At 43.3% G+C, this 15,398-nt stretch overlaps 1 protein-coding gene across 3 annotated transcripts in view; it reads right to left on the bottom strand.

The window, feature by feature from the left end:
* Positions 1–15,398, bottom strand: part of LOC110982359 (MAM and LDL-receptor class A domain-containing protein 1-like) — a 157,892-nt gene that overhangs the window by 110,282 nt on the left and 32,212 nt on the right. For all 3 annotated transcript variants that reach the window (XM_087131433.1, XM_087131431.1, XM_087131432.1), the window contains exons 28-43: positions 14,808–14,892; positions 14,463–14,636; positions 12,626–12,888; positions 12,064–12,154; positions 10,919–11,056; positions 9,823–10,073; positions 9,354–9,444; positions 8,424–8,564; positions 7,804–7,926; positions 6,791–7,009; positions 6,156–6,296; positions 4,982–5,253; positions 4,619–4,703; positions 3,821–3,967; positions 2,649–2,803; positions 902–1,012 (exon numbers count right to left, since the gene is read on the bottom strand). In XM_087131433.1, the coding sequence (XP_086987559.1) occupies positions 902–1,012; positions 2,649–2,803; positions 3,821–3,967; positions 4,619–4,703; positions 4,982–5,253; positions 6,156–6,296; positions 6,791–7,009; positions 7,804–7,926; positions 8,424–8,564; positions 9,354–9,444; positions 9,823–10,073; positions 10,919–11,056; positions 12,064–12,154; positions 12,626–12,888; positions 14,463–14,636; positions 14,808–14,892 (2,487 nt within the window). The remainder of the gene's footprint in view (positions 1–901; positions 1,013–2,648; positions 2,804–3,820; positions 3,968–4,618; positions 4,704–4,981; positions 5,254–6,155; positions 6,297–6,790; positions 7,010–7,803; positions 7,927–8,423; positions 8,565–9,353; positions 9,445–9,822; positions 10,074–10,918; positions 11,057–12,063; positions 12,155–12,625; positions 12,889–14,462; positions 14,637–14,807; positions 14,893–15,398) is intronic.

Raw genomic sequence — 15,398 nt, 5'->3', positions numbered from 1 at the left:
TCATTAATTGTCGGGATTCTCGATGGCCCCCTTTAATGGCAGAAAGCCCTGAATTGATTTTCTTTTTTTGCACAGTGCCAACTGCCATTAGGGGGAGCTGCTCCAAGCAACCAGTGATAGTGTTCATAGATCTACAGCACTGCTAATTATGTTACCAGAATCATGGCTTTGGAGCCATAAACGGAAATTGTGACCAAAAACAGAACACTCAAGGTTTCGAAATTTGTCACTGATACATTATGTTTTACTTCATCTGTCTTTACTCTGCCTTTGACAGTTCAGTCTCTTGTATAAAAAAAAAGACATCAAAATCAAGCGGTTGTATTAATGGTGGAATGAGGAACAAAGGGAGGCACATTTGCCTTGTCCTCTGGGGAACGGTAATTCACAATTGGCAGGGCATTTGCACTGCCTGAAAAAAAAAACCACACCGAATGCTGCTGATCAGCTATTATCAGAATCGCCTTTCAAAAGCAATATCGTTTGACACTGTCACTGGCACAGCCTTTTGGCATAAGCCTTTTGCGAGGTAAAATAGGAATGAAATCTGGTACACAAAGCTTTTTCAAATTCACATGAACATGATTTGAATTCTCCATACTAAAGACACTGTTGCTGTACCTTGTGATTTGGGTCAAGCTTTTGCTTAGTAACCTAAGAGATGCCTTGCAACAATACACTATTCTCGATGGATAAGAAGGGCACAAAGGAACCAGTCTATTCCAGAGATGGTGGTCACTATGCGAAAGCTTGCCTGAATCATGAAGTACTGCGACAGTGCCTTTAGTCTGGGGAATTCAAATTGTTATGTTAATGTACAATCAGATAACTCAGTGTACAAGATTTTATTCAAATATAACTCGCAAAAGGCTCATTTAATAAGAAGATGTTGCAAGACTACCTGGTAGGCAGTTTTGCTAGTGACTGTAGCCCTTCCCAGCAGCCATCGGTCGCCGTAGTTGTCCCCGGAAGCCGTGAAGATGGTCGTGTCCTGCAGGTTCTGGTCGCGCATCTGTGGAAGATACCAATGGCGTTGAAACGATCATTCATTAGACAAAAAGTTTTCAACAACTGAGTAAAGCTGGCCCAGAAATTTCAAGACTTCTTTGAAACTATCCAGAATATGCAGATCGACTTCCTTAAAACCCAACCAAAGTTTGAAGAACATACATGACATATTTGTTAGCTTGCATGACAAAATATGCACATGAGACTGACATTAACCCTTCAACTGTTGCCAAAACAGTCTTGCAACTTCTGATTCAATAGTGTACGAGCAACCAGAAGTTTCAAAACATTAGAGTCTTGAAGAGCAAGATCCCAGGACCCGAAGAAGGTGAGTCCGATTTAAGTGGCTGTGGCTAACTGCAACACTCAGGCCTATGGGAAATGGATACAGGCACTAGATTTTTTGCTTCCATGGGAGCAGGTGGCATTTCTAGCCATAAGTGAGTCATTTGGACACGGTCTAAAACCCAAACACCATTTGATGTAGGACTGCGCATTGGTAATGGTTGCCTGGGCTCCTGGTGCCTTTCCGTCTGGAACCAGTCCAAGACTGACTAAAGGGACCAGAAAAACAATTGCGGCTAATAAAAAATTACTTTATAGTAACTTCTCAGGTTGTAGCAAGGAAATGTTTCAGAAGTCTTTTGTTGAAAAGCTTCAAAAAAAGCAATATACAGTAAAATCTCGATAAGTCGAAGCTCAGGGGAATGGACAAAAAGTTCGAGTTATCCAACGTTTGAGTTATCGAAAGTTACATGCTTCAGTGCACATGCAACCTTACTGGCTTACGGCAGTTGGCATGTTTTTATGTGGTACATTAATAAACAATAAACCAATGAAGTTACGTACCGGTACCCGTGTCTACGTCTTGAGAATTCATTCATTTGCTTTGCTTGATCGGGCTGTTACCACATGACGCAGCGTGCGGGCCAGTCGGTCAGGGTTTCCGTGCTGGGTCACGTGATACATGTACAAAGCGCTTGAGGGCGCATCATTCGTGCCTGATTTATTTTACGGTTGCGGTTGATGCCCACCCATTGCTTGTCGACGTGACAATGGCAGCCCGTGTGAACATGATCGGCTCATCAAAGAAAAGCCGTACGCGTGACAGTAATGACTCCCAAGGAAGGCAAGCGTTCTTTCATCACTTTTTATTCTTCATTTTTTTTTTTAATTGGCCTGCCAAAACTTCGAGATAAGCGGCTTTAGTGGTATTGAAGTCTCGAGTTACAGGTAGTTTATTGTACTTAAAGACCTATTCTTTTGTCGGGAATACAGAAAGACGTCGAGGTAAACGGAGTTTCGACTTACCGGGCTTCGACTTATCGAGATTTTACTGTATCTGCATGTCATATATTGGTTACTTCTTAACTCGTGTTAACTTAGTAACTTGGATATTCAGCATCTGACAGTTTTTGAGGAGTATCTTTTAGAAAGACAAAATTGAATGCATTCTACGCACTGCCATTTTAAAATATTTCTTATCTTTCCTTTTTTTGGAATTGGAAATTTGGTTCCTGTCACAGCTATCAGCGAGTACCTATGTTTGATTTTTATTGGGCTTCCGGTTCACCCACTACCAGTAAATACACAGCCCTCAACTTTGAAGGGCTCTCCCTGCGAGACGTGCCTAGTCTTACCAAGACTTTGAGGGTGCCGATGTCGGCGCCATACATGTGGAAGAAGAACGTCCAGCAGGCGTCCTTGGTGCTCTGGTCAGGAACGAACACCGGGCTGATCAGCCTGGCTATGTCGTTGGGCCTAGGGGGACTGCACTCGATGTACATGTAGTAACCTAGGTGGAGGGTGGGGTTGAAACATAATGTTACATTATCCGCTCCGAGTGGGAACAAAACCGTGGCGTGTTTTTGAATGAAATTGACGGTCCTTCGGTATGAACTCACTGCACAGGTGCGAGAGTTTACATGCCTATGAAGTAGGGCATGCGGAGTATTAAGTGAAATGATTTTATGCCGGAATGCATGGTTCTCTGCATGCAAAATATGTGTCAAACGCGTGCAAGAACCCTGTTGGAAAACTTTGTACCAGCCTGTCTTTCTTTTGCCGGTAAGGGTGCACTTCAACTCAGGGCAGATAAGTTTCTCCTGCTGATTTGATCTTTTCCAAGGCTGAGTCAATCACAGTCACACAGATGCAAAGACAGCAAGATGGAACAATATTCAAAGTAAGGGATCAGTTAATTTTGAGACCATCAGACATCAATCATTAATAGACTGAGCTGTAAGTCTCCGCATCCCGTAAGCCTTTGAATAAAATCTGGTACACTGAGTTATCTGATTGTACATCAACAGAAAAATTGTATTCCCCAGACTATTAAAAGACACTGTTGCAATACTTGTGATTCGGGGCAAGCTTTTGCATAGTGACCACTATCACATGGACTGGTCCCTTTCTGCCCTTCTTATCCATTGAGAACAGTGTATTGGTGCAAGGCATCTGTTATGTAACTAAGCAAAAGCTTGCCCGAATCACGAGGTAAAGCAACAGTGTCATTAGTTTGGAGAATGTGAATTTAATAAAGAACTTGGTGAACAAGATTTTTTTCAAATTGTAACTCGCAAAAGGCTTATTACAAGGCTTGGCATTATGGGGGAAATGCCCCCCAGTCAAGAAAATTAGGGGCCACTAATCCCGTCTTTCCATTGCCAGTTACTCCAAGAGCTCCATACTGGCTTGTAACAGTTACAAGGATGACCATATTGAAATTAATTCATCACTTTTATCACTCTTTTCATGTTTTTCATTTTGCAGGTCTCTTCTAAGGGTTTCCGACAAGGTATGGTCATAGTACCTTCAGGTGTTCCATAAGAGTAGTCGGCGGTGGGACCCGTGTAGAATGATGGGGTTGGTCCCTTGTTGTGCGTCCAGTCAAAATCGTCATTGGTGTCTTGCTTGTAGCCGCAGAGGTTAGGGTCCTGGAACTCGCAGAAGTGGGTGGCTGGTCGGGGAAAATAAGTGGAAGAAGAGGTTATTTGTAAAAAAGGTTGATTAAGGTGATGCCGGGAAATGTGCAAAGATGAAAAAGGGATGCAAATGCACCATAAATATTCACTGGGAGTTTGATCATTTCACGCAAGCAAACGCCCAAACACGCAGGAACTGTGTTGGAACATGGAGGACATTGAAACACATCTCAGCAAATTCTGCATGTACGACCGAGTGACACTCGTGCAGGAGTGATTTTCCACTGAGTTTGTATACACACAGAGGCTCAAAACAGTCCATGGAGGTTGAGTGTACATGTGCATGCATGTGTCGCCGACAAGTGGCTCCGGGATAGCCAGGCATTGCAGCAACTATCAAAGTTTTGAAAAAGAGATGATGCAATAACAAATGTCGCACTAATCTTGAAAAAATGGCAAAAAGGGTCAGCAATTTGTTAAGGTCGGACTCTGTAAGAGACTGTGGTTGCGGTATCGTCATCTTAAAAGTCGACATTTTCGACTGATACCCACCACACCTCGGACAAGCGCAACAAGGAATAACACCCTCGGCAACTGCTTAACTTCTGATGCCAATTACAAGAACCAACCAGGCTCTCCAGCGTGACGGATAGTTTAACAGTCGTACCAACAAGAACCCTGCTTACCTTCACACTCGCCGTCGTACACCCGAATGTCGTCAAGAGCCTGGTCACCCTCGTAGCTGTTACCCACAATTCCTTCGAACACGTACTGCATGAGTAAAATGTAAGAACGGGATGAGGACTTACCGATTAAAAATCAGCTGTTAAACTGAACTCCATGGAACTAATTGACATAAAAAAACACCCAAAATTTTGTTTCTAGAATGAACTGTGCTAGTTTTCATACACCAAATGAAAGCTTACACGTGTATATTTCATCATTTTTGAGACATAATGCACCTTTTTTAGACTGGGTTACGTTTATAAGGGCGAAGGTGTTGTCTCGTGACCATGGTATATGCCCGATCAAATCAATTCCTCACTAACCTGGAAGTCCTCCGAGGACCTGACGATCTCCACCTGCGCCCGGTACCACTTGTCCTCCCGCGTGCCTACCCGCTTCAGGATGGGCACGCCCAGCCCTGTGCTGGTGGTGTTGGCGTACACATTGAACGTGTCGATGTCATCGCCGTACATGTGGTACCAGAAGTCCAGGCAGCGGGAGGCCGTCTGCTGAGGGACGTTGGGACTGACCAACCAGGCCTTGTCGCCCGCCTGGCGGGGGAAGGATGCCTCGATGTAGATGAAGTAACCAGCGCCTAGAGAGGGAGAGTTTAGTTTCCACAACTGTCTTATATACTTATTTTGACCTTTATTCAATGCCAACATTTGTATGCAATATGAAGAGTTAATTTCCATGAAGAGTGTATTTCCAAAATGCTATATGGGCCATTCTGGTATCTTTCAGGATCCTACTGCCTCTCAGTTGCTGCAGTCACTTTCTACAGCTTTAAGACTGCTAAACACAACTTTAATGAGTCAGAATAAGGAAAAAGAAGTTAAGGGACACATGGTACACGCCTAAAGCTCTCCCATCTTAATTGTGGGAAAAAATGCCTGTTTTTCGAACGGATATATCTCATTTGGAAAATAAACCCTTATATATACTTCGCATCTTTCGGCTGGAGTAGTGATTTGCATATGAAGCAAGCTATTGCAAAGGCTAGGGGGTAATACACATGTGGAAGAAGTGCTGGAAGAGATCGGGGTTTTCCAGGTGTACACAGGCCGGAAACTCTCTTTACCCCTCTTTGCCCCAAAAATCTCCCCCACCACAAAAAATGTGGTTTTACCCCCCCAAAGAAATCAAAGCAATGCACATGGAGGGAGGTACTGGTACATTGGGGTAAAGTGACCTGCCGAAGGACACAGCAGGTGGTGAGGGGCTGGATTCGAACCATCAGACCTTTGATTAAAACCTCCAAGCAATGCACATGGAAGGAGGTACTGGTACATTGGAGTAAAGTGACCTGCCCAAGGACACAGCAGGTGGTGAGGGGCCGGATTCGAACCATCAGACCTTTGATTAAAACCTCCAAGCAATGCACATGGAAGGAGGTACTGGTACATTGGAGTAAAGTGACCTGCCCAAGGACACAGCAGGTGGTGAGGGGCCAGATTCGAACCATTAGACCTTTGATTAAAACCTTGGTGATTTTACCTGATCCCAGTGTGTGATCAGTGCTCGGCCCAGTGCTCGAGGAAGGGGTTTTCTGGGCTCTGGTCCAATCAAAATCGTCGTCGATTGGCTGAGTGAAGCCGCAGAGATCTGCCTCAAAGTCGCAGTCGAACGCGCTGCCAACTTGTGGAAAACAGAAATTTACTGGTATGATTGCTTTTCTTTACTTGCCAAACAAGCCAAGATAGTCAATTTCAATGATATTTTAATTTTTCAAATTACAAGGGGCAGATGTAACAGGGACACAGAAGAAATGTCACACTTGCTGACGCCCTCATTTATGGAAAGACCCAGATGCACTTTTGTGAAACTTGATTCCTTTTACAATGTACAGTAACTATTGTTGTGATACCTGGTAACTACTTCTGTGAAAACTATTTTGTGAAAAACAGTTTAGGAAAACCTGTTTTGTGACAAACATTTTACAAAAAACTGTTATATGGGAAGTATTTTTTATAATAACTATTTTTTTACAACTTTTTTAGGAAAAGTACTTTAAGGAAACTGTTTTTAAGAAATCTTTTTAGGGAAACTAATCTTATGACAAAAACAATATATTACACTCCTTGGGTTCAGTAAGCCAGGTAGAAAAATCTTGGAACTGTGCGTAAGTTTACCTTTGCACTGCACCTGGTCAAAGGCCACGTCATCAACGGCGACTGTGGCATTGTTGTTGGTTCCCTCGATGACCTCCATCACGACCTGATGCTCGATGCCGCTGGCCACATCCACCTGCACCTCGTGCCAGAAGCTGCCCCGGTCGCCAGTCGAGCTGAACTTCTTCTGCATGGTGCCAGAGGCTGGGTTCATCATGTAAATATTGATGGTGCCAGCGCCTAGCGTGTCCAACAAGTAAAAGAAAAAGGGGTGTGAGTGGCCACACACAAAATAAAGCTGACAACATCTGAGATTTGAAGAGTTCCCAGAGCAGTACATTCTACCAAAAGAAATTCAGAGTAAAAGTCTAAATAAAAAAGCTGAAATTGGCTGAAAAGCTGAATTCTCACCACCACCCCCAAGAAAGATAAAAAGACACTCAAAACGGAGAAAGTGCTGCAAACCGCTAATACTAACTAGAACAACATGAAAATTACAACGCTTACCTCTGAAAGAACCAGGCTTTTTGGGGCCATTTCATTGCTGCAAGGGTAGGAGAAAGCCTGCCCCCCTCCAAAAAAAATAATCTTTACGGTCCCGTATCCCATCATTCTCAACCTTGGAGCGTATGTAACATCCATTGTGAATACAGTCAAAGTTTTATATTCCATCCGTCATAAATTTTAACAGTTTATGCCCTGTCACATGTTGGCCAGTGAGTAATGAGCACGTAACAGCGGGAGAGGTCACATTTTGGGGTGACCTGTCTTGGAAAATTGGACATTCTGCGAGAACATGCACATTTTGATTTGGGTAAAAATGAGTGTCATAACGATTGTCACTAATAAAAAGAATCCTGAAGGCTTGACATGCAAACCCCCCAAAAAGTTCCACTGTGACAATAACAAATAAAAAAGTACAGGGGTGAATTCCGATCCACCAGTTCTTTGGAAGAACGGTTAGAGGAGAAGTAAAGAGCAGGAGACTAGGCCCTGGTCGCTGTTTGAGTTAATGGGGATTCCTGAGTACTCACCGGTGCCATGCATGTACAGCCAGAATGTCAGGCAGGCTGGGTCGGCCTGCGGCAGGTGCTCGCTGACAAGCCACGCCTTCTTCCCGCTCGGGAACAGCGTGCCTTCTATCAGCATGTAGAAACCTGTAAATGTTGCACAGATGAGAACATTTTAATATAAAGGACGTGATCTGTAAAAAGTGTTTCGTGCAGCGGAAAGAGCCAAAATTGCTTGCAATTTTGTTGGTTATAAAATGGTCAGTTATGCGGACGAGTACGTTGCTACCTTTTGTTTAAGCTTGTGGTCACATTGAGACTTGGACAATGCTCAAAATAAACCATGTCAGAGGTCATTTGAGTACATCAATACGCCTGTGCCAGGTCGGCTAATGTCAGTATGGCTGTACGCAATCTCACATGTACTGAGCCTACTAGAGCCAGCCTGACGTGAGGTGTTTTTCTCTAATGACGCTGCATTTTAAAAATGGGACTGGCTTGCTGTAAGCTGCATATGGAGAGGTGTTTAAATGTGCAAACAACTCTGAGGACGTGTGATGGAAGGTGCTGCAAACGGTTAACACTTCAACATTGAGGTTGGTCTTGAGAGGTGGTTAGATGGACAGCGGAAATGCAGCAGGTACCTTTGTCAGTCAGCGTGGTGTGGTCCTGTGGGGGTGACAGCCAATGCGTGGCATCCTGGCCCCTGGTTCGAACCCAGTCAAAGTCGTCCTTCTGCAGTTCGTTGGTCCAGCCGCACATGTTTCTCTCAAAGTCGCAATAACCTGCCCATTATAGAAGGGAAAACAAAAGAAAAAAATCATGACAAAAAGTCACAGATGTAACAACTGAAACAATGAAAACCCTGAAAGATAAAAACAGACACAAGACTATCACAAGACCCCACAAGACCATCACAAGATTCCCCATCAGACTATCACAAGACCAACACAAGATCTCCAGTCTGAATTCAAGTTAGAAAATATTCAGATGAATGACAACAAAAGCATTCCTTTTAATAGTCACTTTTCACCCTGCTATCTGTGACTGGTCTTGTGACTGGTCTTGTGACTGGTCTTGCAACTAGTCTTACGACGAGTCTTGCGACTAGTCTTACGACGAGTCTTGCAACTGGTCTTGCAACTAGTCTTACGGCGAGTCTTGCGACTAGTCTTACGAGTCTTGCGACTGGTCTTGTGACTAGTCTTGCAACTCGTCTTGTGACTAGTCTTGTGACTGGTCTTGCAACTCGTCTTGTGACTGGTCTTGCTACTAGTCTTGTGACTAGTCTTGCTACTAGTCTTGCAACTAGTCTTGTTTCTGGTCTTGCATTTGGTATTGCGTCTGGTCTCACGGATGGTCTCAACCACAACACTAGAACTTGCCCTTTGGTTTAAAATTGAAGTTAAGGAGATTAAAGGTGGGGAGCAAGATTGAAAATGAAATCATTGTGCCAATCCCTTAAAATGTAATAACGACAATCACAACAATGAAGCTGTCGTTCTCTAACACATCATTTGAGAAAGAAAGAGTTACACTTGTAGCAAAGTGTGGGGGGTTTAGGAGAAACTGACCTACTGGGTCGCAAGGGCCAACGCGGATGTCAAAGTTATCCAGAGCGATGTGATCAACACTTCCAGCACCGTGCTTGCCTTCAATCAGAATCTACAGAGTGAACAAGAAGTCACAACAAATGAAAAACATATAAATATTGTTAATTGCTGAGATGTTTGACAAAGTGTTTTAAACACCCCTAGAAATTGATGTCACCTCACGGGGTAGCAAAGGATTGAAAAAAAAATTCTCCACAGCAGTTCAATAAAACAAAGGTATCATTTGAATACCCAAGTTAAAGGATTCTTTCCAGGGAACAACTTCTACTACTTTGAAATGAAATATGCACAAACAACTTTGTGATTTTCATGTTAAGATAAGAGTAGTGACTACAATACTTTTGCAAGAAACAAACTGAAACATGTAACTAAGGAACCTTTGAAGCAGAGCCAAAGTGCTTTGCGCTATATTTTGACAGCTAGGACTCACTCGGTACTTTTTCGTCGTGGGCGGTATGGAGGCCGCGCCGAACCGCCACATGTTTCCCTGGTTCCCGGTCTTGGTAAACACAACGGTGCTGGTGGCATCCTCCGTGACAGTCAGGGTGCCGGCGTTCTGGCCGTGCATGTGGTACCAGAAGGTGGCACACTCACCAAAAGAGTTGGGGTCAAACTGGGAGGTGTACATGACGGCGCGTTGGTTGACGCTTCCCTGGGTGGGGTCGAGATACATAAGATAACCTGGACAAAAAAAACAAAAAAACTATTGAGTACTTACAGACATCCTTATTAAATTTGTCAGGCGTCTGTACAAGATCCAGGCCTATCCAGATGTGTCACCTAGGCTCCCGTGTATCCCATGCAGGAACTTAGTCAACAAAAGATCAGCTGACGAAAGATGGTGCTGGGATACCACCCAATATTCCACATTCCAGAAGTGTTTCCCAATTTTTAAAAACAAGAAGTAAAATTTTTATTTAAAAGACAGACGTCTTTATTGCTATATTATTTTATGCAAATGGCTAATTTTATCGGGACCAAGAGAGGATGCCATTTTCATAGCAACGGAGGCTCCTTTGTTGGGAACTGCACTTTACTGGTTCACAAATAATTATGAAATGTGCATGTTTACAGTCGCATCATCACTCCCACACAAATCAACACTCCCCACCATCACGGCTATTTGCAACTGGTGATGAGGGGTTGCTTCTGCTCAAGGTGGAGAGCCAGGGCGTTGTTTCTCCCAGCGTAGCGTATTAAAATTTTTGTCTTGTTGGGTTTAAAATTGAAAATTAGGCTATGAGGACACAGGTTTGAACAACTTTCCAATCTAGTTTCACAATACTGGTTTTTATTTCAGATCACTTGAATGCCCCAGTTTTGCACTGATAATTCAAAGGCTGTTCCAGTTTTACTTCTATCAGTCATGATTCTACTCAAGAAAATTCTCAAGCAACTCACGCCACTGGGTTCAACTTTCACGTCCAAAGGCTGAAGTACTAGTTTATAATTAACCACATAAAGTAATGGTAATGCAGGGGAATGCGATTTAAACAACAGCGTTTGGAGATTTTTACGGCATGTACCGTTTGCTGTTCCCGTCGACTTGTCCTCGTGCGGGCCGGAGGACGTTGCCAGCGCAGAAGCCTGGACTCTCGACCAATCAAAATCGTCATTTTTGTCCTGAATCAGTCCGCAACTGTCCAATTCCACGGTGCAAACCCCTATGGGAAAAAAAAAAGAACAGGAAAAAAAAGACGACAAAATTACATTACATTAAAGAATATTTTGGCTATGCTGTTCGCAAACGAGGACATGTGGATGCAATCTGGCGGTCCGGGCTGATGGGTTAAACCGCCACTCTTGCATCAGCTCGCCTCCAGCTAGCTTTGACACATAGGAAATAAGAGGCCATCTGTGACTGAGTGGTGAGCATGAACTTGGCAGCAGTGCTTGGCATTGTTGAGGTACCAAAGATCACTTTGTCATTTTGTTGTTTGTTTGTAAGTGCACTTTCTTAATAATTATAATAATAATTTATTCATTTATAAAGAGCAAGCTTCACATAGACATGTTCAAATGCGCTGTACAATGAAGGCATTAAGCGTGGAACAATGAATACATTTAGACATGGTTGAGCCGATGGCATCCAAGGGCACCTTGGGCAGCCGCCAAACGACCCACTATCACCAACATCAGTAAAGGGGAGACAGTATTCAGTTACAGTTTTAGAGGTGGGAGGAAACCCCAGAGGAATATTCTAGGTAAAACCCACGGAATCAGGTAGGGACTGAAAACCCGATCCACATCTGGACCGGGCCGGGAATCGAACCCGGTACCACAGAGGTTGAAGGCGAGGAAAGAACTACCTTGCCAACCTGACTCCTCTTATAGGGTCCATAGGAAATTGTACATGTAAATAAAGGAAGATGTCGTTAGTGCTGAGACTTGTTCCTTTCAGATTTGTCTGCAATGTCCAACTGAGGTCAGCGCACTGTCTGATGACCCATTTCTCAGGACATCACATGCATCACTAACTTCTGCAACTCAGCTCCTACAGAGGCCTATTTTTGTCAACCATGTTTGTCCATCATGTCAAACTAGGGACAACACACTGATGGAGGACCTATTTCTACCTACAATGTTAAACAGTGCACAGACTGAGGACCTACTCCTGTGACCTTAATGTACATAATTACTAAGCATGTGCAACAAAAAGCTCAATTCTTACGTCTTGGCGGGCAATCCGCCTCTGTGTACAGTATGTCATCCACGGCAATGTCACTGGAGTAGGTGTTGCCACGGATACCTTCCAGAACAAGCTGCAAAAACAATCGCCTCAAAGTTTACATTCACCCTCTTCTGTGAATAGCATCATGAAGCATTAAACGTCTTCTGCAAGTAGGCACTGTTTCTTCTTAGGAAGAAAAATATTGTTCTTGAATTTGTTTCTCCATAAATGAAACTTCAAAGCATGCATCTTACAAAGCTTATCGACTCTGAGTGGAAAGTACTTCAAATTGGCATCAGCGTTGTAATAGCGTACCTTTTGAGTACCAAGTTCATTGCCAGATATTGAACTGGCTGAACTGAACAATGCTGGGCGTTTGATGATACATTTACCAAGGTAAGGTTGAAAAATAACTGTAATACTTCAGAAACTTCCAGTGTTGTACTCGGCCACTGTTGCTAGGTTTGAAAGGATTATATACACACTCAGAAAAATTTATAAAAATCTGTCCCACAAAATTGGAAGAAAAATGTACCAACAAGGTCTCTCACAATTCTCTCACCTTGTATTTGGTTGACATGGTGATGGTGAGCTCTGCCCGGTGCCACCGGTTCCCACTCTGTGTACCAGTACGACTCCACAGGGCTGTGTCTGTGGTGCCCAACCGGGAGAACAGGTTGAGGGTGCCGACGCTTGTGCCAAACATGTGGTAGTGAAACTCCAGGCAGATGGCTTGGGCAGGGCTGGGCGGCGTGATGTCGCCGGATATCAGCCGTGCTCGGTCACCCGGGCTGCGGCCGGAGGACTCGATGTAGACGTAATAGCCTAAATGGTGGATAACATTGTGGGTCTTTCACTTTCATACAGGGTACTTAAATGTAAATGTTTAGATAAAAATCACTTTCTAAGATAAACTGTCTTTACACAGTGCCTTTAGCACTCCACATTTCTGAATTTTGCTTTTATAAAAAAGGGAGTGGAAAAAGTAGTCTGATGTTTTGCAGTGTCTTTTGTTGCTGTGAAATCAAACATGAATCTATAAAAGTAAAGCTGTTTCCTTATATGCCTGAGACATCTTTATGTGCAAACATTCTGTTCATACGGCGAATATCAACAACATACATTTTTACCAGTTCTGGCTCAGGTAACCAATCAGAAGAGCTCTTTTACCAAGTCATAATAAATCCCTGTCATCTGATTGGTAGTTCACTGATCAAGTACCACTGATTTATTCACTGAAATGCGCAGCAAGTCACATGATAAAAATTACGTAAAATGAATCAATTTAATTATATCTGTTCATCCAACAGCGCATCTAGCGCCAATTACAGGATGAAGGGATAATTAATAAGACAATGAAGAAATGTTTAGTTTTAGAGGTTGGAGGAAAACCCCAGATACATATTCCAGGGAACGCCTACAGAATCAGGCAGGGACTGAAAATCCAATCCACATGCTGACCTGGGTGGGATTCGAACCTGGGCTCCAGAGGTGGAAGGCAAGGAAAAAGCTACACCAACCTGACTCCCCCGATTTTAGAGGTACATGTACAGTCCATCATTTTGCAGTTATCCATAGATTAACTGACAAAATTACTGTTTAGAAGCATACTTGGTTTAAAGATGGTTTAATAACTGCCTGTGAAATTGTTCATTCTGGCAAGCTGTCATTTTGAAGAAAACACTCAAAAGATGGCCATCTCCAACAAACATGACAAAAGTCTCTAAAGACGATTTTCTGGAAAATTGTCATTAGGAGAGCACACAAGAGTTGACACGACACACATACATGCATAATACAACTCGTCAGTTCAGGGCACTGAATCTGAGAATGTCTCAGAGGCTGAATTGAATTCTGAAACATTTGATCTGAAATAGAAAACCCTAGAATATAATTTTTCCCCGAATGTAAAAGTATTCACAGAGCAGAGACTTTATCCGGTTTGCTCTTTTGATTAGGCACCCTACTTTAGATTTGGAGTATGTTGCCTCAAAGATGCATGATGCACAAACGTCAAACCCCTTTGTAGAAAAGAATTTCACTGTGAACGTCCATTGTAATGGATATATTGCGAACATGTAACATTTCTGTTTGTAATAATTATGATTATGCTCTAAATCCAGTGTAAACCAAACCAAAACAAAACAAATCAAACCAAAACAAACCAGACCAAACCAAGCCAAAATGATGGACTGCAAAGTTCCATCCAGTCATGGCACGGCCATCTTAGTTGTGTCAAAAGAACCACAAGATGTTGTGGGAAAAACGCCTGAGAGCTTGGCATAGGGGAAAAAATGTATGATGGCGATACCTGAGAGAATAGCTCTTTTTGGGTTAACATGAGTTCAGTGTTACCCACTGAACTCAGGTTAGGCAGTTTGTAAGAGGAGCGTCCGTACCGTTTCCTGTAGTGTGATCCCCACTGGGCCCCGTGCCAGAAGATGGTGTGCTGCCTCTTTTTCGCGTCCACAGAAAATCGCCCGACGGGTCATCGTTCCAGGAACAGAGCGGGGTCTCGAAGTCACAGGAGACGTTACCGGCATAAATGCTCGGATCGGCTTTACTTGGCATGACTGCAAGACAGAAACGTTTCAGATCAGTTGGGGTTTATTTAACTTTAATTTCTGTTGGCTTGAATTTGGAAGTTCATGGCAGCTTCTTGATGGATTTGGGTTGTAACTTTGTTTCACGTCAGCTTGGCCTGCTCAACCTGACCCTTGCTCAACATCAGTCAGCAATCTCACCTGCACAGTCACCATCTGCAAACAGCAAGTCGTCGATGGCAATGTCTCCTTGGTAACTCCCACCCACAACACCTTCAATCAAAATCTGCGACAGAAAAAAGGCTCTGTGTAAAGTTTTAGTAATGTGTAATTTGTTGAAAAGTGAAGCTCTATGTTGCAAGAAGGTTGAATGGCTGGCAAGACTTGAACCAAGGTACGAAGAACCATCATCCCATCTCACCACCTCTGCCATTTCACTGCTGCAAAGAGGATGAAAAAATGAATTTGAACCTTGGACCAACAAAGGGATACTCAACCTGTATTATAACCACCAGTATCATGTCATGGGTAAGCAAGGTGGTGAACCAAGGTCCAGCAAAAATATTCACAAGCTGCATCAACATTCTTGTGTATCATAACAGAAATCGAACCTAGGTCCGATGAATTGATAGTCCAAGCTTAGCAACTATCTGGTATAGCATCTGTATAGGCAGCATGATGAATAGAATTCGAACCCAGGTCAAAAAAAGTGATAATTCAAGCAGCAGTGACTCGAAAATATCACAGATGAGCACAGCAACAAACAGAATTCGAACCAAAGCCCAACAAAAT

This window comes from Acanthaster planci, linkage group LG21, assembly GCF_054643075.1.
Source record: "Acanthaster planci isolate LZ-2023a linkage group LG21, COTS_SCS, whole genome shotgun sequence".
Taxonomy (NCBI): Eukaryota; Metazoa; Echinodermata; class Asteroidea; order Valvatida; family Acanthasteridae; genus Acanthaster; species Acanthaster planci.
The sequence above is the reverse complement of the archived record's forward strand: the minus strand, read 5'-3'. Positions and strand labels throughout refer to the sequence as shown.